General features: G+C 40.4%; 1 protein-coding gene across 1 annotated transcript; it reads left to right on the top strand.

Moving 5' to 3' along the window:
- Positions 1–1,941: 1,941 nt before the first annotated feature.
- On the top strand, positions 1,942–18,464 carry LOC141017075 (phosphatidylinositol 4-phosphate 5-kinase type-1 gamma-like). Its single transcript, XM_073491693.1, has 18 exons — positions 1,942–2,035; positions 6,417–6,445; positions 6,625–6,714; positions 6,857–6,987; positions 7,103–7,220; positions 9,072–9,224; positions 9,809–10,108; positions 10,311–10,555; positions 10,638–10,721; positions 11,312–11,360; positions 11,549–11,633; positions 11,765–11,935; positions 12,874–13,030; positions 13,107–13,169; positions 13,244–13,793; positions 14,296–14,370; positions 15,464–15,547; positions 18,381–18,464. The coding sequence occupies exons 1-18, from the start codon at positions 1,942–1,944 to the stop codon at positions 18,462–18,464; spliced, it is 2,562 nt and encodes an 853-aa protein (XP_073347794.1).
- Positions 18,465–25,410: the final 6,946 nt, after the last annotated feature.

A 25,410-nucleotide genomic window follows, 5' to 3' on the forward strand; every position in this document is an offset into this window, starting at 1 on the left:
ATATAACATATAGACTACAGAACATATGATCTCTACATGTTAATATAATAATATAAGATAAAAGTGTTATCATATATAACATATAGACTACAGAACATATGATCTCTACATGTTAATATAATAATATAATAAGATAAAAGTGTTATCATATATAACATATAGACTACAGAACATATGATCTCTACATGTTAATATAATAACATAATAAGATAAAAGTGTCATGATATATAACATAGACTACAGAACATATGATCTCTACATGTTAATATAATAATATAAGATAAAAGTGTTATCATATATAACATATAGACTACAGAACATATGATCTCTACATGTTAATATAATAATATAAGATAAAAGTGTCATGATATATAACATATAGACTACAGAACATATGATCTGTACATGTTAATATAATAATATAAGATAAAAGTGTTATCATATATAACATATAGACTACAGAACATATGATCTCTACATGTTAATATAATAATATAAGATAAAAGTGTTATCATATATAACATATAGACTACAGAACATATGATCTCTACATGTTAATATAATAATATAATAAGATAAAAGTGTCATCATATATAACATATAGACTACAGAACATATGATCTGTACACGTTAATATAATAAGATAAAAGTGTCATCATATATAACATATAGACTACAGAACGTATGATCTCTACATGTTAATATAATAATATAATAAGATAAAAGTGTCATCATATATAACATATAGACTACAGAACATATGATCTGTACATGTTAATATAATAAGATAAAAGTGTTATCATATATAACATATAGACTACAGAACATATGATCTGTACATGTTAATATAATAATATAAGATAAAAGTGTTATCATATAGAACATATAGACTACAGAACATATGATCTCTACATGTTAATATAATAATATAATAAGATAAAAGTGTCATCATATATAACATATAGACTACAGAACATATGATCTGTACACGTTAATATAATAAGATAAAAGTGTCATCATATATAACATATAGACTACAGAACGTATGATCTCTACATGTTAATATAATAATATAATAAGATAAAAGTGTCATCATATATAACATATAGACTACAGAACGTATGATCTCTACATGTTAATATAATAATATAATAAGATAAAAGTGTCATCATATATAACATATAGACTACAGAACATATGATCTCTACATGTTAATATAATAAGATAAAAGTGTTATCATATATAACATATAGACTACAGAACATATGATCTGTTCATGTTAATATAATAATATAATAAGATAAAAGTGTTATCATATATAACATAGACTACAGAACATATGATCTCTACATGTTAATATAATAATATAATAAGATAAAAGTGTCATCATATATAACATAGACTACAGAACATATGATCTCTACATGTTAATATAATAATATAATAAGATAAAAGTGTTATCATATATAACATATAGACTACAGAACATATGATCTCTACATGTTAATATAATAAGATAAAAGTGTCATCATATATAACATATAGACTACAGAACATATGATCTGTTCATGTTAATATAATAATATAATAAGATAAAAGTGTCATCATATATAACATATAGACTACAGAACATATGATCTGTTCATGTTTTGGTTAAACGGCCTGTGAGCTGCTGTAGCTGCACGCGCACCAGCCATTGCGTGCGGACGGTGACGCACAGCCGCGGCGGAGACGATCAGCATCGGTTGCTCTGGACGTGACGCCACGTTTACGCCTGTTTACAGCGACAAATACACATCCAGGGAGTCATGTAGGGTGTAATTCTACAGGTAAACGTCGAGGAAGGTGAAATGACAGGGTTTTCAGTCCGTTTCGAGAGCGTTTCATCTTGTTCTCGGTGAGGGACACGGCTGCGCGTCGTCGTCAGGAGCCGTCCGGGAGATGGACTGGGGGACTGCGGAAACCGGGGATGACGGGAGGACGAGTGAGGAAGCCGCCGCTGGCCACTGCCTACAGCTGGACCTGGAGGACAGCGGTACGTATGTCTTCCAGTTAGGATAATGGTGTTTTTTTGGGTGGGGGGGGGACAAATTCTCAGCTAGTATCTTCATTTTGTGGTCGTTCAGACTCAGCTTCCGGCGGCAGCAGGTGCACTGGAGGTAGAAGTTGGACATTAAGTGGGCAGCAGCATCAGTCATATGTGAGTGTGGCTAGCAGTCACACTGACTTAAGAAAATAAAGGATATTTTCCACTTGAGCCACAAAAAAAATTGTAGCTCGAGGAACCTTAGCTGTGGAAATGAATAATACATTGCTCGGTTAGATAACAGTGTCAAGATTCAAGTGACTGCTGCTCTGTTAATGGCTCACAGTGTCAGTGCCTCACTGCAGGCTGGCACCAACACCAGGTCCACATCAGGGATGTGTTCCCACTGGACCTGGTCACGACCAACTGCTGTGAATGAATGCTGGCCACATCTTTACCTGAATGACACACACACACAGCAGTCAGTACAGTCTTCACCATTCTTACCAACCTCTCTCTTCCTCTTCCAGGCTAAATCCGAAGAGTGCTTTACATAATCTGATATGGAATTATAGCATAAACCACACACTAATCCCCCGTGGCTATCAATCCCAAGCATTGCTGTGTATGTCACAGCTGCAGATACAGTACGACCGAACGTGGATGACACGTCTTTATGATATTTATGTGCAAATGTTAGAAAACGAAGGCACATGTGGTCCTTATCAGTGTGGCAGGTTGGACAAGTTGTCTTTTGCATGTGCATGCTGATTTATACGCAGCTGGTACACAGGATGTTTGTGCACTGATGATTATCAAGTCCAGCAGATTACACTCATGGGCAGAGAGCCTTGGGGCAGAAAAATCTACTCCTGCGTTGAGTGTCACATTAATGTCACAGCAACAGGCCGCCACTTTGTCAGCTAAGGGAGAGATCTAATCCTCTTAATATGACACACACTCACACACACACAGGCCTTAAGGCACGCCTCTCTTAACAGTGATACAGAATGTTTTATTGCAAGAATATCTGAGTGACAGTAAATGTGCATTTCCTTAAAAACAAAATAAACCGTCTCACAGGAAGCCTGTTTCTAACATACGTAGTGGCGATCAGAATCGCAACAATGACTTTGTCTTGTTTGTTGCTTGCAGCTCAGCGGCACGTTATTCTAGCCTGACCCTAATCCCACAGAGACTCTTTGTGTGTGCAGATACTCCTTCTCATTGTTCTGCCCGACAGGCTTTGATGCGGCGTTAATCTGCAGGTTACAGGTGTGGCCAGCCATGTGTGTCCTGTCACTGCAAGATGCAGTGTTTCTTGTGGGGCGGTTGTTGCTATCTTTTTTTAAAACATTCTTTTTTCACAATTTTTCTCGTCCAGTTTGTCCACCTCCTTTTGTTCAGCTTCTTCCATACACCAAAAACATTCTTCAAAATATTCTCTTTCACATTTTGATATGTTAGTCGTGCTATATTACCATCCATAAACCACCCAGGGCTCCAGGGTGCAACTATTTTGGTTGCACCCTGGTTGCAAATCTAGTAATCTAGTGCAACTAAACATTTTCATTGGTCACACCGGTGCGACTGAAATTTAACAGCCTATTATTTAAACGATTGAGTTCATCACAATTTCTTGTTGCATGTGTTTTGATTTTAATCCTGTGATTAAATTTCTGCTTCCTTACACATTTACATAATGTGTCAAGAATTTAAGTGTAAACATATTATTGGGTGTTTCTAAATGATGAAGTTAGGCGCACCAGTGCAACCAGTGTAAATAATTAGTCTGGAGCCCTGCCACCATGTATGTTGATATGGCTCTGTCCGTTCTGTCAGTCGGTCCACCACTTTGGTTCAGACCAAATACCAATAAGTGTATAATCACCTGCTTCTCATGGTCGATACTGATAAGATAACCGATAATTTCACATTTTTGCATTTTAAAAAGAAGTTAATTTCCTGTAGTTTATGCACGCCTGAGGGCAAGAGAAAGGCTAAGCTGTAGTGAGCAGAGATCTGTGATTTAATATTCCACAGCTGTAATAAGACTCGTGTTAAAACTCCAGAGATTTTCCCTCCTCTCAGAATCATTGCTGAGCATGTATCACGTGCTGCACTGTGAAGGGGTAAGCTTCTGTGCTTGAAAGCAATTTGGCTTTGTATTATTGTCTACTTACAAATGAATATACGAATCACGATACATTGCCAACAGTAACACAAAGTGTAGGAATTATGCATTTTTTCAAACCATATTGGTGTCACAGTCACATGATTTGATATGAACTGAGATGAAATAATGTATAAAAAGTGCATAAAGTCTTAGCTTTGTGCCTCTTCAACACACACACTGACTGCAACTTGTCCATGTGTGTCATCATTTCATTGTACAATAGCCATAAACTGACAAAAGGCTGGACAGTTGAAAGGAAGGAAACAACCATGGCTTGCAAAACTATTATCAATCTGTGTAAATGAAGTTTACAGAAGTTTGCATCACAAGAACTTAAGAAGCAGTGAGGTGAATTTGTTTAGAGCACCTACATGTTTCACTAAAATATCAATATTTGGCGCCAGAGTATTGATAATCATTTCGCAAGAAGAAGCAATGCAAGTATTGATATTTTGTCCCCCCATACTCTCATCCAGAACCATCATTAGTTCCAATGCTTAATGACATTTCCCATCAGCCTCACCTTTACTTTGTGTTTAGTGTTAGTTACTAAAAGTTAATCTGCTAACATGCTAAACTAAGATGGTGAACATGGTTAAACATTGTCACCATATGAGCACTTCTGCATGCTGATGGTAGAATTATCTGGAAGTGTTGCTGTGCCTCAGTGCAGCCTCACAGTGCCGCTAGTGTAGCTGTAGACTCTTAAGTCTTGTCGTTGAGGCAGTTGCCACTGTAAAGCAGCTACAGAGTCAGAGTAGTGTCAAACTACCATACTCTCGTCATGAAACTTAATTATATATGCTGCATTTTACTTGAATTCAGATTCTTGCATTTTGTTTGTATCTACTGACCCACCAGCACGAAGTCATTATGTTGTAGCTCAACTGTTTTTGTCTTCGGTTGTGCCTTAGTGACGGCAAACTCTGCTACAGTGTATGTTGTTCTTTAATATGGCTTAAAGATTCATTATCCACGCTCTGTCAGCTGGACTTCCTTAATCCTTACCCTCGCATGACATTTAGCTCGATGACAAGCCAAGTAGTTCATAGTAATGTCAAGTACAACGATCTGTCTCTTTACACAACGCTCTTTTTCCTTGTTTAAACACAGACACATATGGACACAGTCCACTTGCGTCCTTCATGTCAGTGGGAAAGATTCTTCCTAAATCCTCGTGTGTGATTGGTTGGCGACGTGATCTGGAGACGTCAGCCAATGGCGACACTGAGATTAGAGAGGAAGTCAATCCAATAGAGTTTTTACCTTCTCGGTGCAAATCTCACTGATCCAGGAATAGAAAACGGTGGCTGCTCTCTGCAGTGGTCTGACTGCTGAATGTCAGGTTTTCTGGATTATCAGACAGTTGGTAACCTGTAGGCACTGAACGCTTCTTCTGGTGAGTTGACCACCAATTTATTTGGAACAAGACTGATGACTGAATTAATATGAAAGTAGCTGAGTTAGTCTAAAATAATCAGGTCCATTGGTAGCTGTTCTGGAGCTTTCGATCGTATTACACAATCTTTCTCAGCAGATTATGTTCTTTCCAGTTGTCATGAAGTTGCATATGTTAAAATTTCTTTAACATATTTGCTTGATCGTACATTTTTACTTTTAAGTTTTTAGTTTTACCTTTCTACAATTGCACAATGTAATAGCCATAGAATAATGACACCATCAGCCTTTAGATTGGTTCCCTAGTAACCTCGCTTTCACTCAGCAATTTTGCCACTGTTCACTAAATCTCCCAAGAAGACTGGAGATCCAATCTGGCACCATTTCTACCTAATTTTACGTGTCCATTATAGACCAAATTAGTAAACGAGTGTTTCGTCCTGTGTTGTTGGTAGTTGCTACTCTGAGGACAACAGAAAGCGGTCCTGTTGTTTTTGCAACAGCGGCGCCAACAGTAATACCACTTGGTAACACTGGGGTGGGAAAGTTTTTTTTTTCCACTTTAAATAAGTGTTAAGTTAATTAAAAAAAAAATAAAATCTACGGCCCGCTGAAAGAAATCAAAATTGAAATAATGAAGCCCTTATGATGGTTTAAGTTAACCTGGGTAACAATAATCAACCCGTGTGAGTTTGATGCCAAAGTTGGCCTTCACTGCTAAATCATTAAATGCTAAATCACACTAAATAATGTACCGATGAGGACACTTCTTAACCTGTTCTCTCCTGCATCTTCTCTCTCTGTCTCTGCCCACAGATTCAGCCAGGAAGGCTCAGATAACAGAGGTGAGAGGCTACTTCACACTATACACCTGTCTGTGTTGCCATCTTCTCTTCCTTCCCTTCTCTCATCTGTATTTGTTTGCTGCACGGTTCAATTCATTAAACCTCTGATGGACAATACACAATAGAGCAGTACCTATATAAAATACATATGCATTTCCCTTTTTTCCCCCTTGTGACAGATGCCGTCTCCGTTCGGAGTGGGCCCTGCCCATGAGAAAAAGATCGGCCACAGGAGGGTAGATGCCTCTGGAGAGACAACATACAAGAAAGTAAACTCCTTTTCCTCTCTATCTGTTTGTCTTTGGTTTTTGTATTTAACCAGGCTGTAGGTTTTTTCTGCATCACGATTTCACCAACTATTTCCCACCCACACCTTACTCTGTTGTTCGTCTCTCTGTTCTCCGCCTCCAGACCACCTCCTCTGCCTTGCAAGGGGCCATCCAGCTGGGTATTGGATATACTGTTGGCAACCTCAGTTCCAAGCCTGAGAGGGATGTGCTGATGCAGGACTTCTATGTGGTGGAAAGCATCTTCTTCCCCAGGTGTGTTTGTATGAGTGTTTGTTGTTGGTGTTTATGTGCACATGTGTGTCGCACTTTCCTAATATAATCTTTATTTCCTCTACTCTTCCTGTTTGTCCTCTCTCACTCCAAACAGTGAAGGCAGCAACCTCACACCAGCCCACCACTACCCAGACTTTAGGTTTAAAACCTACGCGCCCGTGGCCTTCCGCTACTTCCGAGAGCTGTTTGGGATCCGACCAGATGACTACCTGGTGAGAGATTATGTTCTCTGGTGTTCTCTGATGATCGGTAATGCACTGACAATATTTAAATATCTTATAAAGTGACATGTTTGCTGTTGCATACAGCATCAACAGAAAAACAAAGTTACACATCACACATGATTTCTTGCTTAAGAACTCCTTTCTAACTAACTGTTAGGACCCTACTCTTAAGTTGTATACTGAATACTGAACTGAAATATTTATTATATAGTTGGACTAGAGCCTTACTGAGGCAGTATAAGTGGGTATTATATATTTCCAACAACTATTAGGACTATAAGTGTATTTCTATCATAATTTTCTTTACTTAAGTATCAAAAGTAATTTTCTGCCAATAAATGTAATGTCGTTTTAATAAACCACAATTAAAAGTGCTTTTATTATACATATACATATTTACATGTATGTAGACACTGTATACACTGGGTCGACCGATTATTGACCTGGCTGTTTAATAGATCTGATATTCCTAATTTTTCTGATTATCAGAATCTGTTTTTTTTCTTTCTTTATATTATCCATTTGCTGATAAAATAAGTTATTTAAAGAATGAAATGCTTTGGCTCTGCAGCATTCAATTTGCGAAGTAACGCCTCACTAAAGTTATAAATTAAATGTAGTGGAGAGGAAGTATCAAGTAGCCTAAAATGGAAATGTTCAAATAAAGTACAAGTGCCTCTAATTTGAGTAAACGCATTTAGTTACATTCCATAACTGATACCAGTGTAGTAACACTGCGCGACCCAACATTTTTTAAATATAGGTTTGTTTGATGTTTCCTCTCAAAGCATTCGATTGATGATACATGGATTTATCAAAGAAAGCGCGCCCCCCGTCCCTTCAGCCCTCTACTGCTCTGAAGATGAACATTTAAAGCCTACACACATAAAAAAATACACTGTGATCACAAACAAACACCAAAAAAATGTGCACATTGCCTCATGTAATTTGCATGTGAGGGAGCACTCCTGCACACACACACATGCGGGGACACGCAGCGTTCTCAGCTGCACGTTGAAGCTCACATTCTACCTGTGCCAGAGGGAGATTAGCAGACTAATGCTTTCTTTTTTAAACTCAAGTAGTGGTGGCAGAAAGTCAGGGTGTAGTTTGTGTCTGCATGCGTTTGTGTGGGTGGTGGAGGAGTAGAGGTCAGAGCACCAGAAAATTGAATTACTTTGTCAGGCAAATTAACTAAAAGCAACGGGTACTTTTTCTTACTTTTCAATTTGAGTCTACAGACGAACTGATTACATTTTTCTGTAGTCTTAATGCCTTCACTTCACTGTTAGATATTCAGTATAAATGTAATCCAGTTGACGCTATTGGAGTGTTTATGTTTAATAAGATTCACCTCAGTTTCACACAATTCCTCATAGTGCACACAGTATTTAGCACAAGTAGGTGAAGGTCACAGCTAAGTTAGTAACTTCACTGCACTTACTAATACTACATTAAAGAGAAAATGTCATAATGCACGATTTAAACTCCTCTACATCTGAATTCTTCCCACTCACTCCCTGCCTTTTTGTACTCAGTAGAGTATACACACTTGCACTTAATAACAAATGTCCTTTTTTGCTGCTGATGAGCACTGCCGTGTGAGTGGGTAGATATATTAGTCCTTTGGCTGACTGTTTGAAAGCTCTTTTGGATCCAGCAGCCCTGCAGTACCCACGAAGTGTTAATTACACACTCGTAAAACATGAATTCAACAATAAATAAAGTCTGCTTCTGTGGCTGTATATTGAAACAGTAGAGAGATTGTGGGTCAGACTGTCAGACTCGAGGTTACATTTGAATCTTTAGTTTGTTCCTCTGTGTCTCCTCTCCGTCTAGTATTCACTGTGTAATGAGCCGATGATCGAGTTGACAAATCCAGGAGCGAGTGGCTCCATATTCTACGTGACCCGCGATGACGAGTTCATAGTCAAAACTGTTCAACACAAAGAGGCTGAGTTTCTACAGAAACTCCTTCCTGGATATTATATGGTGAGTTAAACTGAGCTCCTCCCTCATGAGAATCACTTTTATAGCCATTTTCCATTATATTACATACTGACACTTGTGTACTAATATGAAGAATACAAATAGAAAGAAAAATGTGGGTCAGGTACAGCAAATGTTTAATTTCTACTAAATGGCCTCTCTGGAACTCAAAAATTAAAACCTTTTCATATCTTGTCTAATAGTGATTTTATCCAGACATTTGGCTGTTTGTGTACATGAGTGCTAGCTTAAGAGCAACACAGCAGCTGAAACTTCTAGTCATCTTTATCCTCTTTGTCCTGCCCCCCCGGGGTTGGCCTCGGTCAGCAATGACGCCAGCAGGCGGCTTTGTAATCGATCTAAGCAGAGAGGTTGTACCTGAGCGAGACCCGGGCTAAGTACTTTTTAACAGGCTAAGCATGAACAAAGCAGAGACACACAAGAATGGGCTGAGGCCTGTGGATGGGTCACGCCACCTGGCAGGTGCATGGTACTGGGGCCAAAACACATAGACACAATTATGTACCTTAAATCTTTCATTCTTCCTGTCTCTTTCTTTTGTCTGCTCAATGAACACCACCTTCCAGAACTTGAACCAGAACCCCCGGACACTGCTGCCAAAGTTTTTCGGCCTCTACTGCGTCCAGTGTGGGGGCAAGAACATCCGAGTGGTTGTGATGAACAATATTTTACCACGCTCTGTACGCATGCACCTCAAGTTCGATCTGAAGGGCTCCACATACAAGAGACGAGCGTCCAAGAAGGAAAGAGAGAAGTCCAAACCCACCTTTAAAGACCTGGACTTTCTAAACGACGTTCCTGAGGGCCTCACTCTGGACCAGGACACATACAGCGCTCTGGTCAAAACGCTACAGAGAGACTGTCTGGTGAGAGAGAAAAGACTTACCACACATAAACTATTGAACTGTTTTCTCAGACACAGAAAAACAGAACAGAAAAGGAGAGGGGGGAGGTTATTTGTAGCCATGCCTCAGCAGGCTTTAACATCAACATAATACATAAAAATGTTGTATAGTTTCTCAGGAGCTGGTGAATGATTTGACACAACATGTATGTGTTTCACGCCAGGTTCTGGAAAGTTTCAAGATCATGGACTACAGTCTGCTGTTGGGGGTCCACAACAAGACCCAAGCAGAGCGCGAGCGTCAGTCTCAGGGCTCGCCTGCAGGAGGTGGAGGAGGAGGAGGAGGAGTAGGAGGAGGTGGAGGTGGGGATGAAAAGAGGCGTGCTGCTCAGAAAGCCTGGTACTCCACTGCCATGGAGTCTATACAGGGAGGCTCCACGTGCAGGGACACACTGGACCACGACGACACGTAAGTCACCATTTTTATCTGCCTGCTCTTACCATCACGTTATATTCACAAATGATGGTGATGTTCTCCTCTCTGTGTGTAGTATGGGTGGTATCCCAGCTGTGGGTGGGAAAGGAGAGCGCCTCCTGCTGTTCATCGGAATCATCGACATCCTGCAGTCCTACAGGTAGGCAACAAAAACATCCGAGGTTAAATGTGTTAATATGACAGCATCTGTTCTCTCTCATAGCAATCTTTTTGTGGAGGTGCACAAGTTCAAACATCCTCCTTCAGCTCTAATCATCACTATTGTGCTTTTAATTTTAAAAGAAAAGTATTGTTGTAGTGAGGTACTGATCACTAGAAGTAGACTTGATAGTTAAACCTCAAACCTCTACTCCCTTCTTAGTCTGAGCTATGCAAAGGTTGCACTTGTCACTTCAGTCTGCCTTTCACCGGACATTTCTCTGCTTTCAAAGGCAGGAAATGATTAGTTTTAGTCTCACAGTAATCCCGGCATTATGTGTCTGCGAGGAATATTAAAAGATGGAGAGAGATCATGAAGAAAAAGCAATCCCAGACATGTCATACTGTCTATAAATAAATACAAATGCAGGAGACACATAACAGCTGTTGTCTGTCAATGTGTGTGGTGCGTAACATGAAATCTACATTGCAAGTGGGACAGTAGCCACTGGTTCAGGCCTGAGTTGCCAGGTAACAACAGTAAGTCAGCGAATGGGTTTAACTAAATAATTTAATTGTGTTGTCGGACAGAATGATCAAGAAACTGGAGCACTCTTGGAAGTCCCTCATCCATGACGGGGTGAGTAGCTTTTACATAACTATGATGTAACAGTCTGTATCTTAAAACAGATCTCACTAAACCATATCACATTTTTATTTCTGGTCATTTTCATTTTTATCTGGTCTGTCATTTATGATTGCCATTGTGCATGACGAGGGCAAGATCATTAAAACTGCCTTGTCTCTGTCTCTGTCCTCTCCCTACAGGACACTGTGTCAGTTCACAGACCTAATTTCTATGCTGACAGATTCTACAAATTCTGTAGCACCATCGTCTTCAAGAAGAGCTGCTGTGAGTTTACAACTGTGCATGAGCCACGTGCTTCTTTAGTTAATTATGTTTAACGACACAATGCCAGTAATGTAAAGTCAAAGTAAAGTCACAGAAGAAGAGTGCATGTCTACTATCCCCTGCTTTCACAGCATTGCGATCATCTCCGTCTAAGAGAGGACGAGGGCCTCTCCTGTCCAAGTCCAGTGCTGGAGCTGGTTCAGTTGGGCATCGTCCCTCAGTGAGTGATGAGAGGCAGGAGAACCAGGACAACCTGGAGAATCTGCGAGGAGCTCGCAGCTTCCCCATGCTGGAGGACAACGGTAGTTATATACAGTTATATACAGTCATGACATGTTACACCCAGGTCACAAAGGTCGTTTTACATCCCAAGTGAAATGGGACGGTCAAGACCAAACACCTAAACACAGCAGTGTAGGATTGTTTGACCAGTAGCCTCTGTTAGTGTTTATGAAAGCTAGCTGTCCTTGTCAATTAGTGAGAAAGTGACCATGAAATATACTAATTCTGCTTGAATAGAATAGAAGAAAAACAAAGGTGAACTGCTGAGTTCTGGTTTTCCCTTGTTACGTTGTGTCTCTGAATTTTGCGCACTATTAGCTTCAACTGTTTGCAGCTAAGAGCTCCATTTTCTCTCTAATTGAAATGAAGTTAGCCTTTATTGATCCCTGTGGAGGAATAGAAGCGGAGCAGCAGTTTAGGAGCAAAAGCAAAAGAAGTAAAGTAAAAGTAAAACACATCATGACTAGATATATATTAAAGCTGCAATTACAAGTCAATTAATTGATTAGTTGATCGAGAGAATATTAATATTAATCATTTCAGTCATGTCTTGTCAAACTTAAACGTAAAGATTTGCTGCTTTTCTTTGTCCTGTCTGGCAGTAAATGAAGAGTTTTGGGGTTTCAGACTGTTTGTTGGACAAAAGATGCAATTTAAAGATAGATAATAAAGATGATTATTAGTTGCAGTCTTAATATTCGTGTTTTAAATACTTCAGAAAAGCATAAGGTTGTTTACTGTCCATGTCAACTCTGAGTGCGGGCCTCGTCTAATTGGCTGGTGTATAATGTTGTAAGGCAGTTTGCTCGAATAGCCGCTTTGAAGGACATCCTCATATTTAATTTGATTATGCCTAATTTAAACCAATTAATTCTTGTTTTTGTAGTCTATTTTTATCTCTTGCATATATTTCATTGTGTCTTTCTTTGTCTTCTTTCTTTGTTAATTATGCATTTAGGGAGAGAGCCACCCTGCACTCCTCCTTCCTTTGAAGATGCTACCACAGCCTCTATCGCGACCACGCTCTCCTCCAACAACTCCTTACCCACCACGCCTTTCGATACACCCGAGCACCCACGCTACAGGAGACAAATGCTTTCCCCGAGTGTGGCCAGGTGAGAATGGTTGTTTGAACATGCGATTATGTATCTGTTAAGACAATATTCCCCTAATCGTCTTGTGTACTTTCAGGTCACAGAAAGTTGAGGTTCATGGGGAAAAGCAGGACACAATAACAGTGGAGGTGGAGCTCAGGTACACACCTGTACAGCACAATGTCCACAGCTGCCTGTGTGACAGTATTTTAACAGTGTTCTGTTTCCATACAGTAAAATCCCAAAGAGCACGGAGCTCACACAGATGACAGAGATGACCTCCCCGAGCCACCTGTCACCTGATCATCAGCCCCATGTCATCCCTCCATCCACCCCTCCCTCTGTTAGTCCGTCCTCTCCATATCCCTCCTCCTCCACTCTTCCTTCTTCATTTGCATCTCCCTCCTCCGCTGCTCAATCACCCGGCCACTCATCCTCCACACTCTCTTCATCCATCCGTCCTTCCACCAAACCTCTCACCTCTCCTGCACCTGCTCAGTCTTCAACTCTTTCTTCTCCTGTCCCACGTTCGGCTGCACCGTCCACACTTCTCACTTCAGCCGGAAACACCTCCACCATCCCTCCTGCGTCAGCATTCACTCCCATCTGCCCTGCATCTCCTCGCGCCTCCTCCACTCACCATCTCCCCACGACCCCTCCCTCCTCCCAGCCTCCGAGCCCTCAGGTGCCTCAGCAGGCGCCACGTGCATCGTGCAATCAGCTGTCAGTGTCGAGCAGCCACAACTCACTGGACGGGGAGGTGCCGGTGTCTGACATCTACTTTGTAAGTCACCTTTATCACGTGTCGGTGCTTTGTTTCGTTAGAAATGATTTTAATGATCATTTTTCTTTATCTGTTTTTTCTTTAATCTGCTGGGTCTCTTGCAGTGGCCCAGTCAGGACAGCGTGATAGAGTTATGATGGTGAGGGGGAGGGTGTGTCTGTTGCAGTATGCACGTACTCTGGGGTTGCTCTCGCTGTCCGAACTGCTTTTTTCCAAAGCACGAGGCTGCCACTGGTCATAGTTCATGCTTTCGAATGCATCAGCACAACGCTGGGGTAGTCTTTCTTGCACAGCATGATGTATTCATATCTGTCAATCTGCATTCATGCATTCTATTAATGTCATGCACAGCTTATGTTATAGAGTTCATTCTCCATTTTCCACTTTCCTTTCTCTCATATCACCTCATCTTCCTCCTCCGTTGTATAATAATTCATTCAGTCCACGTTTTATACATCTGTGTGTTCATCTGCGTGTGTGTGTGTGTGTGTCCATCCATCAGTATGCAGATGGCAGATATTGGGTGTACTCTCCAGTTCTTGGCCGCCGTAAGCTAAACTCTAGCTCGAGTTACAATGTAAGTCACCACCACAGTAGTTAGAGTCATTTGTTCCATCGCAGTGCTGGTAACAAACACAGCTGCTTATGGATCTTCAGAAGTTCTTACAAATGAAGCCACAGTGTTTTCTTCACATGACTTATTTAGTGTTAAAGTCTGCAGAAAAAGGCTTTGCATATTCATAACTGCGGCTTCTGAAGGGCCATGTGCATTTAAATGGAGCATGCATCTTTATATAACATGTTACAAGCATACACTAGTTTGATGTTGAAGGATCCTGCAGTTAGTTGATTGTAGCTTATATTTGTGCTTCTAGTGATCAGATATTTGGAAGCCATTTTTATCTATTTAGTAAAGTACAATGTCCCAAACACTAGGTGGTGTACCGCCAAAGCCTTGGTCACAATTACATGTTAAAAAAAATTGCATAGTATCTTTTTATGTCAGTGTTAATATGTAAAAGAAAAATGTAATTAAACTCTGGATAAAAGTATTTCTGATCTACATCTGATGTAGTTGAAAATGTGAGAGATTTAAAGGTGCTCTATGTAAGAATGTGCCACTGAGACACAAACGTTAAAGCTGTTATTTTTTTATATTCTGTTAATATTCTGTAAAGATTAATTTTGTAATGTTTTAAACCAAAATTCTTACATATAGTCCCTTTAAAAGATTTAGATTTTTATATTGTTGATGCATGATGTCCGCTGCAACACCTTTAAAATAAGATATATTGGGGAAAAAAAGTTATTGGCATGATTTTTCACTTGTCACAAATCATCATGCATTAAGGTTTAAAGTGAAATGACACCAACCTTAGTCAGAACATCCAGAACGTTTTAACTGAGACCCTTTCAAATTCTCCACACAGAGCAAGTGATGCTTTAAAACATGCAAAAAGCAGATGGTGCTCTGACCAGACCGTGAGCACAGGGTGTGCAGTTGAGAGGTTCATCTTGTTCCCAACATGCAAAATTGCACCGCTTTAAACTCTCCAGCGTCAGAGGAACATCTTTATAAATGTGTCTTTCCCCAACTCCTCTCTAATCGTTCTCCTCTTGTCTCCTCTCTCCCGCTGCTGCCCTCTGCTGGCTGTGTGCAATTACAGCAGAATCAGGATGACCGGAGCTGGGTGTACTCTCCTCTGCACTGCAGCTCAGGGTCCAGAAGGGGCTCCGACGGGGAGAGTGAGACAGTGAGTGTTCAGTTCATTCATTACTGATCATGAACTCACAGAACAGAGATGAGCATATACAGTATTTTTCACCATTCTCTCCTTTTCTGTGTCTCTCTGCTCTTTCAGTAACTCACAGTGGAGACAGCTGTGACGGGTGGAGCCAGATGCTGTCTCCACATACAGAAGCTGTGAGGTTTTGATAACAAAGCCAACAGGACACTGAGAGTTAACGCTGGTCGCCCAAACTGCATGTGGGAGCTTGCTTTGCCAACAGAGACTAGAGGAATGAAAATAAAAGAAGCATTCAAGTGTAGAACAATACAATCATGCATACATTCAAAACAAACCTACAGACATGCAACTGTCAAAATATTATGCAAGAAAAAAAAAAATCATAAAGGATCAATTCCTGGACAATCTGTGAAATAAACTTAAATCACAATCAGCTGATCAGCACTGTGAAGGATCGTGGTGGCTGGTATCATTGCAGTGCTCCTCCCTGCTGTTTTTAGGGTTTTGGCGTTCATGAGTCACGCTGCAGTGTGCCAGCTCCGCCTATGCAATACCGACATCCTGATTATTGATTTCTCTTTTTGACTAATGCTTCTACAACCTCCTCAGAGATTATTCACGCATTTATTTTTCACTAGGGTCATGTCAAAGCTGTATGTACGTTTATTTTTAGCACTTTACCGATGTACACGTGGCTGCAGTCTTATGAAATCGTACGTGTTTTTGTTATTTTGTCATCGGGTATCGTTTTGTTATGTTCTGTGTGGTGGTCCACTTAAGAAACTTTGATCTGACAGTGAATGGTTGTGTTCAAAATGCCTTATCGACAAACTCATTTTCATAACTGTTTTTGATATTTCGGTCACGTGTAATATTTGAAAAAAAAAAAAAACAACTATAGACATAGATATAAACATACAGAGCATTTTATTGAGTGAAAAACAAAACAAAAGCAGAATTAAAACAATATAGCAACCATTTATTTACACCTTTTCAGGATTTAGAACCAAGAGATGAAGAGAAAAACGAATGAAAAACATATATCTTTTGTAAATTGTAGATAAATTGTGTGTGTTTGTGCTTAAACACATGCATGTAAGTCAGTACGTGCCCTTATGTCTCTGTCTGTGCATGTGTTTGCATGCGTATCGGTGTGTGACTGGGAGACATGTAAGTGTACGATGTTTCTCTCCCGCCTGTCCGTCAAATTGTCCAAAGGTGAAACTTCCATTTGTTGTTGTGGGCGGTGAAAGTCTGAACCAGCTATGAGCATGTTGGCTGTGTGTGAAAAATGAAACATAGGAACCCAAGTCTTTGACGACACTGCATAAATTACCCAATCAAGCAAAACAGAGCTCAACTTAAATAACCTCAATTTTCTATACAGTTTAGTGAGAAAATAAATCCTTCTTCCATTATGTGTCGATAAGCACTGCTGTAACATATTACTGTATTATTTGAGTCTGCTGAAGCTAACCTGCCTGTTTGTAGGCAACAGTGTTTGTAGCTGATCACTGTGTAAAAGAAAATAAAGATTATATTGTGTAAAAAAAAATGATTTTAGTGGATTTTTAGTTTTGTTAATTAGGCTCTCTGGAACTTCTGTGTTGTGCTGGAAGCCGGTCAGTGTTACTCTGAGACGAGGCATCTGAGAATGTCCGTAAAATCACATCCTTTGTGGATTTCTTTGTGAAGGACTCTGGTCAGATTTCCGGCAACATACCAGTCAGAGAGATTAAATAAATCATCCACTGGCTTGTATGGCAACCGAGAGAGATGGGGAAGGTCTCATTTTTGCCTGTCATCATAATCTGCTCACATATGGCTGGTAAAAAAAAGTGATTAAAGATGCAATATGTAAGAATTGGCCACCTCTTGAACTAATACTCCAAACAAATAGGGGGCAGCATATCACCAGAGTTAACACATCAGAGGTGTTCAACATGATGTCTTATTTCTTCACATTCTGTCTGTAATTTCAGGTCATTTTTGAATGTTTTTAAACTGAAATTCGTGCATATGGCTCCTTTGATACATGTTAATTGCTACAAAATTGTTACATAGAGCCCCTTTAAATAACAAACCAGCTGAAAAGGAGTGAATCTATTGGTTGTAAAAATGTTATTTGCATAATCAGCCCACTAGATGGCAGCACAGTGTCTCAGAAAGTATAGTCTTCAGCCCTGCCACATCTTGTGCAGTTTCTCATGCAGTGTAAAATTCATCGCTCGTAGTTGTTTGCAAAATTAAATTGCACAAAGACGCATTCCAGTAAACGAGCAGTCCACGGGCCATAATTCATTTTATTGTGTTGTTGATGGACCGTAAAAGATGGGAGGCTCACACTGGCTTTTTTAACGCACACAATCATAATGGTATGAAGTGTCGACTGCTTCACCAGGAAGGGCTGTTTTATTTATCTGCACAGGCTTTGCTGCTAAAAATACACTGGAATAAAACAGACAGGGATCAATATGGCTTCAATCAAAACAGCCCGTTGAGATCTTGGCTCGCTATGTGCAGTAACACACACTGCCTCTCTCTCTCTCTCTCTCTCTCTCTCTCTATATATATATATATATATATGTATATATATATATATATATATATATATATATATATATATATATATATATATATATACATATATATATGTACTACAGTACACACATGGAAACAGGAAAAGTCAAATTTGTGCAATCAAGTGAGAGAAAACATGCGCTGACTGTGTCCACCGCATTCCTGGAGTCCATGCACATGTATTGGTGTCTGTGTGTGTGTGTGTGTGTGTGTGTGTGTGTGTTTTATGTGTAAGCTCCGAGTTACGAATGTCACTCAGGGTGACAAGTCAGCCATGTCGGCCATGATGGAATGTGTGATGGACAAGGATCAACAGCCAACCTTCCCAATTGTCCTGGAATGAAATTGTCCCTCTCTCTTGGTTTCCCCTCTTTTTTTGTCCTTTCTCCTACCTCTGATCACACACACACACAGACAGACACACACACACACACACACACACACACACACACACACACACACACACACCTAATCCCTTTGCTCCTTTCCTGCCTCTTCACTTCTTTCTCCCTGACATTCGGTCAGGAGGATTTTCCTTCAGCAGTCCAGTCGTGCAACTGATTAATTAAGGGGAAGAAATATTAAACAATATGGTAAAGTGATATTCTGAAATGTTTCCTAACATTTCATGTTAACTAATCACATGAAAAGTTCACATTTTGATGTACAGTAGCATATTCCACTGTGCCGCAGACTTCCATTATTAAAAAACTCCTCTATAACCCACTCTGTTTATATGGAAGCCCTGAGGGGCAAGGGAGAATTTTTTTTCAAGTGAAAAATTTTTTTTTTTCCACAGATGAAATTTGTTTTTTTCATGTGTCGAATAGTGAAAAATATTTCTTTTCACATGAGAATTTTTTTTTTTTCAAGTGTCAAGCTGAGTGAAATTTTTTTCATTTTTCATGTGAAAAATCTGAACATCTTTGTTTACGTTGTGTTCCTGAATGACAGCCTGGAGCAAGCAAATAAGACTGGTGTTGTTTCATATATTTTAAATAAATACACTGATGTTTACTCAAGTACTGTATGTAAGGAAAAGTTTGAGGACTGTATACTTCCACTGCACTACATTTTGAAGGCAAATACTTTACATTTTACTCCACTACATTTATTTGATAACTTTAGTTACTAGTTACTCTGTATATTGCATGCTGCAGCCAAAGTAGTGCATTTTAAATGAATCTATTTGATTGGTAATATCCAATCCGATAATCAGCTGACTACAGAAGCCCTGAGGGGCAAGGGAGACTTTTTTTTTTCTGGTGCTCCTTTTTCATTATTGAAAAAAAAACATTTTCACGGGAGAATTTTTTTTTTCATGGGTGAAAAAAAATTTTCATTCTTGGAAAAAAAATGTTTTCACTCTTGGAAAAAAAAAAGTTTTCACCCGTTAAAAAAAAAAAAAAATGTTTTCACCCGTGAACATTTTTTTTTATTATTATTTGTTGAGCCCAGTGAAAAAATGAAAAAAAGAAATTCACCTGTGAAAAAAATATATTTTTGACTGGGCTCGAAACATGTAAAAGGGAAATTCACCCATGAAAAAAAAAATGTTTTCACCTGTGAAAAAAATAATTTCACCCGTGAAATTTAAAAAAAAAAAAGAAAAAAAATTTTTTCACTGGGCTCGACAAATGAAAAAAAGAAATTCACCTGAGAAAAAAAAAGTTTTTCTACTCGGCTTGACACATGAAAAAAAAAATTTTCACCTGTGAAAAAAAATGTTTTCACTCAGCTTGACACATAAAAAAAAAATGTTCACTCGGCTCGACACATGAAAAAAAGTTTCACGCGTGAAAAATTTTCTTTTTCACTGTTTCACACATGAAAAAGAAATATTTTAGAACTTAGAAAAAGGAGCCCCTCAGGGCTTCCATAGATTTACTAGTTGACGTGTTACTTCATTACAATGATGTTGTTTTATTTGGATCGGCATCAACAATGTTAAAGAAAATGAGAAACATTTGGGATCTGTCCCTGACCAAAAGTTTATGGGGTCTATTCTGAGCCGAGACCAATCCTCCGTCCAAGTTTTGTAGAAATCTGTTCAGTAGTATTTATGTAATCCCGCTGACAAACCAACAAAGGTGAAAACATAACCTCCTCATCAGAGGTAATAACTAAAAATACATAGTTTTCAAACATTGTGTCCTCACCACAGCTACAACGATGACAGTGGCAAACGATGGCTATATGATCAATTTCAGATTGATCTGATGAACGATAGAAAAGCTGACAGCCAATCAAAATCCATCTGAATTTAAAGGGCCATCAATTAGATTGATTTGGGAGACTTATGATATTGGTTTCTGACTAGCCTAGCCTACTCCTCTTTTATGCTAATTGCTGGCACTTTTTAGACGGTCGACTCTAGTAACTCTTTCTTGGTTATTTAAACATCTCATTAAACTCTTATATAATTTATATCAGGCTGCAAATTACACATAAAACAACATCTTTTCACCTGAGACATGCTACCAAACCATCTTTGCCGCTGATGGGTCTCTGACGTGCGCTTTGTCTTTAATGTTGTCCTCTTTGACGATCCCCCAGACATCTGATGTTGACTCATACAAAGGATAACATCTGTATTCAAAAGACAATAACTCATAGAGTGCTGGATTTTCCTCACTCCTCTGATCTCTGAAGAATTTCACAAAACCATTTCCTTTTAAGTTTGTTTTGATGCATCAACGTACGGCAGCAACAGGTCACCGAAATCCATTTTCCTATGGAAGTACACAGCTCGTGCTTTGCAACACAATTTATAGAACGCTGTTAATCGTCAGTGTTTTAACGCTCACGTTTGTTGTCCTAGTTGTCATTGTAGTGATCGTTCTTGTAGTGATCATGGTGGCATCGAGCTGGATGTTCTCCCAGCGTCCACTTTGGGCTGTTCTGGTTCGCTCCGACGGTCCAAACTCATGAATGCCACAGTGATTGAAGACTATAATGGATGTGAATGTCTTTTTCATGTCAGTTTGCTTCTGCTCCTCCTGCAGCCTCCCGCCCAAGTGCATGCTGGGAGAGGCTTCAGACACCTGTGACTTTGAACAGTATCATCCTGATTATCAAAAAAAACACACCGCTTAGCATGAAGTGAGGAAGCTGTATACACAAATGACTATAAAGACGTGGTTCTTAAGTTCTTGTTTTTAAAAAGATTTCATGAACTTACAGATAAATTATGGAGCGGCGGCATGTGCACCTGAGGTGAAATCAGCCGTGGCAACGCCGAGCTTTCATCTGCAGGAAACATAAACAAATGTCTTTGTTCCTTCAAAGGAGAGAGGGGCGAAAGGCACAACAAACAGGGCCAGCATGCAGTGTGTGTGTGTGTGTGTGTGCACGTGAAAAGAAGAGAAAGAGAGATCAAAGCGGGGGGTGGCGGGGAGGGGGTATGTTTCTGAATCCTTGTGTGGGAGTTGAAGCCTCACCTACCCAGAATGCCTTGCCTCACTCCTTGCAGCCCACTCAGGTTTTAAGGAGCATCACTTCTCTTCGCAGCGGGTGTGTTATGATACTACCTCTTCATCAGTCATCTGCAGATATTCTCCAAGAGTCTTGAAGCGGTGACGCGGTGTGAGCCGGCAGCTGACCTCTGATCTGCGGCACAAGTTGGATTCGCCCACGCTCAGTTCGACGTGTGCGTTTCAACCGTTGCAATGTAAAGAGTGAAAAATCTGCAGAATATGAACCAGATCTGGTTTCGCAGGAGAAGATTACTACTAGTTGTTGGACCGGAGCCCATCCCCCCCCTTCTCTCAATCTCGTGAGGAGATCGAAGTGTCTCTTTTAACTCAGCGTGAGAAGCTGCTAACAGATGTACGTCCGTCCACACACAGGGAATGTGGTGCCCTCTCACACACGGATGAAAAGCCATGAAAGTCTCTGTGTTGCGTTCGTCAGTGTCTTAAGGCAGTGTTTATCTTTGGCAGGCTGAAGAAAACAAAGCCATCGATTTCTAATCCTAATCCCCTTCTACTGCCTCTCTCCTATTGATCATCTATCCATCCTTAATGAGATGGAGGGATAGAGGGATGGAGGGCTGATGAAGGACAAAACTTTCCCTGCCCGCTCGCTGCCGTCTTTCCCCTCCACCCATCTCTTTTCAATCTGTCTCTCTCCGGCTCGTGGGGGGCGGGGGGGCTTTCATTAACTTCTTTATGGTGGGCTGGAAAATAAATGCAGCCTGGTGATTTTGTGGAGGTTTATCAAACCTGGAGGCCTGCGGAGCGACGCAGGTTCAACTAAATATTGAAATTGGATGACATGGATGAATGCACAAAACACAGAGCAGCACATGCATGCATACACAGTGGGAGGGGATTGAGTTTCGGTCCAAACACCAGTAATGGTATTTCTGCCTGCGTAGTACACTGACTCTGAGTCAGTGATGCTCTCTGATAATGACCAAACTAACCACACAGCACAGGGATACATTCGATTTATATAAAAACGTCTCCTACTGTAGGTCACCATGTGATCTTTACATCCAAAAACAGATCAGGAGGTTGTCAGCACCACAATCCTAAAGGTATTGAGCGCTGGATGTATGAACACGGCACGTTTTGTTGTGTCAAAAATGCAACCAAGGCTTTAAGGCTTCATGCTACTCCGACCAGACACTCTCAGTCCTGCTGTGCACTTAACTCCATTAGCTCCTTTAGCCGTAAGATATTAGCGCTGTAGCTGTTTGCTCCCTAGGACTCTGCTACCAACAGCTAACTAGCTCTCCTCCTGCCAGTTTCAAGTCGGATTAGTTCACTGTGTAGCTTTATCAAAGAAAAAATAGGGCACGCCCCAATCGATAGTGAGTTTACTGGATCCATTTGGATTTTAATGCTAAATATTTTTGTAGGTCTCACACTGAGTGGCCAGCCAGTGGTACTTGGCTATCTTGACTATCGCTATAGTAATAGCATGCGAAGGCGTGCTCTTTTTTAGTCAGCGCCTAGTTCAGTTTGTCATTTGCTGAGGGTACTTGTATATAAAAAAATTCCCCCTCATCCCAGAGGTGCCCCAGGGAAGATCTCTGTATACATATTGTATCTTCCCCGTGACGAAGGGACGCCGTTAGGTTCAAGCCTTATGCTATTAACAACCTGTCGAATGACTACCTAATAAAAAAGGTGTCGCCCATAGTGATGAACCTACAGAGATTGATGACCCAACTGTGCAGTTCCCCTCAGTTACATGAAGCATTTTAGCGTCTTTAGCTGTTTAAGTTGTGGGTTGTATGACCCACAACTTAAATGTGTTTCCAGCCACTGAGGCGTCTGTTTCCTTCATGAAAGCTGTATCTACCCACTCTGTGCTACCTGCTCATCGCCAAACAGCATACAGTAACAGTTCAAGGTGAACATGGTGGAGCTTTTAGCAGCTAAAGAGGCAGATTTTCCTCTGAGGAGTTAGAGTGGACACAAAAACAGAGGAAAAGAAAGAGGGTGACATTCATCAGGTGCTTCCTGCGGTGGCCCGGGTCTGACTGCAGCCTTCTGCTCTTGTCTTAAAGGCAAAAGCCACTAAAATCAAACTTTAACATAAGAAAAAAAAAACAGTTTTAAAGTGCATTCCTACATATCGCACCTTTAACACTTATATAAAGTCTTATTAATGTTAATACACGTGTTTTGAGGACTTATAAGGATCTTATTACCGATTAAAATCATAATTTTACCAGAAATATAAATCTTCACATAACAAAAAGTTAATTTTGTTACATGCAAGTTAGCCAAAAGTTACAATCTAATGAGCGCCTTCTTGAAGAGATGTTTAATCTCTGTTCAAGTAGTTTCTGTCGCACTTGTTCCTGCTGAGAGCCATTATTCTGTTATCATTGTACTGTATGTTCTTTGCTCTCCATATGGCATTCATAAAAACCCAAATTTTCAGCTCTTAATTAGCAGTTTGGGATTCACTGTCCTCATGAAGGACACCTTGGCTGCGCACACTTTCTGGCACAGAGATCTGCGTCTTTCAGACCACCACAGTAAGCCAAGTACGACTTTGATTTTTTTTACTTAAATCTGTGGCATCTTTTTTAGTTTTTAAGTTTGAAGTGTAAATATGTGATTTGAATTGTCATATTCATAAATTTCCCCTCAGATGACAGGATTCTCACTCTAACCTTCAAACTGTACGTGAGTTACTGACTGGAATAACCTGTTAAAGGGGCATTATGTAGTTTTGGAGGAGAAATTCAAAGTCAGAATTTAAGTATTTACAATACATTTTCCATAAGTGAATAAACAAGCTGTTCTCAGAGGAAAATAAAGTCCAGAACACTGTTTGAAGCTAGAGAGGTGGCAGGGTCCGCCACATATAAACAAAGTAAAACAGTATGAAACTGTGTTGTCCTTTAATTATAAAATGTCTTCCCAAAACTACAGAGTGCACCTTTAAGACAGAGCACATATTCCTGTGCACCACGACGGTTAGACGTAATATTATCTATGTACCTGGTCGATCCACCTGGGCCGAACACTGAACCGCACTGCGAGTGGAAGGGCGTGGAACACCTGCTGTTGATGTGATGGAGATCCTGAGGCGGTGTTTGTGTTATTTGTGCACAGACTTGTAGGATTAATGTTAATCGCGGTGGTATTCCCTTTAGGATCACGGGTAAACAATGAGTCTGATGTGGGAGGTCCGCTAGCCACACCCCACATTCCTTCAGCGTCACCTCTGAGAGAAACCCACAGACATCCTGGACTTAACTGGAGGTCGTGACAAAACAAGAAAAAGGGCGATCCTGGAGAGTCTCGGTTTTTCAGCAAACACACACTGCTTTGCTTTGCTTGCAGAGAAAATTGGATGATTTTGGATATAGAACGCATGTCGAAGCAAAAACGGCACCCTGGGGATGTTTCTCCCTAAGTGTGTGATAATGGCTGCGGCAGAAGTCATTAATAGCAGGCTAATGTGTGTCAGATGGTACCTGTCCAGCAGCAGCAGCAGCAGCAGGGGAGAGAGATCCAGGACACGAGTGACTGGCCAGCATAATGAGAGGGACATGGCCTGCCAACTTGGGCAGCTGCTTCTCTAGTGGGACCGAGTGTGTGTGCGTGTGTGTGTGTCCTCACATTTCCCCGTGCTCTTTCTGCTTCTTCTCTCAATGTATTTCTCATCAGCAGCATCCAGAAATACAGCTCACACACACACCCACACCCACACAGCCACACACACACACACACAGACGACCTCATCAGGGTTACCGTGGGAATGCCTGTGGCATTATGTCAGTCATTGAGGTGATGCCTTTAATCCTGAAACAAATCTAGACT

This window comes from Pagrus major, chromosome 21, assembly GCF_040436345.1.
Source record: "Pagrus major chromosome 21, Pma_NU_1.0".
NCBI classification, from domain to species: Eukaryota; Metazoa; Chordata; class Actinopteri; order Spariformes; family Sparidae; genus Pagrus; species Pagrus major.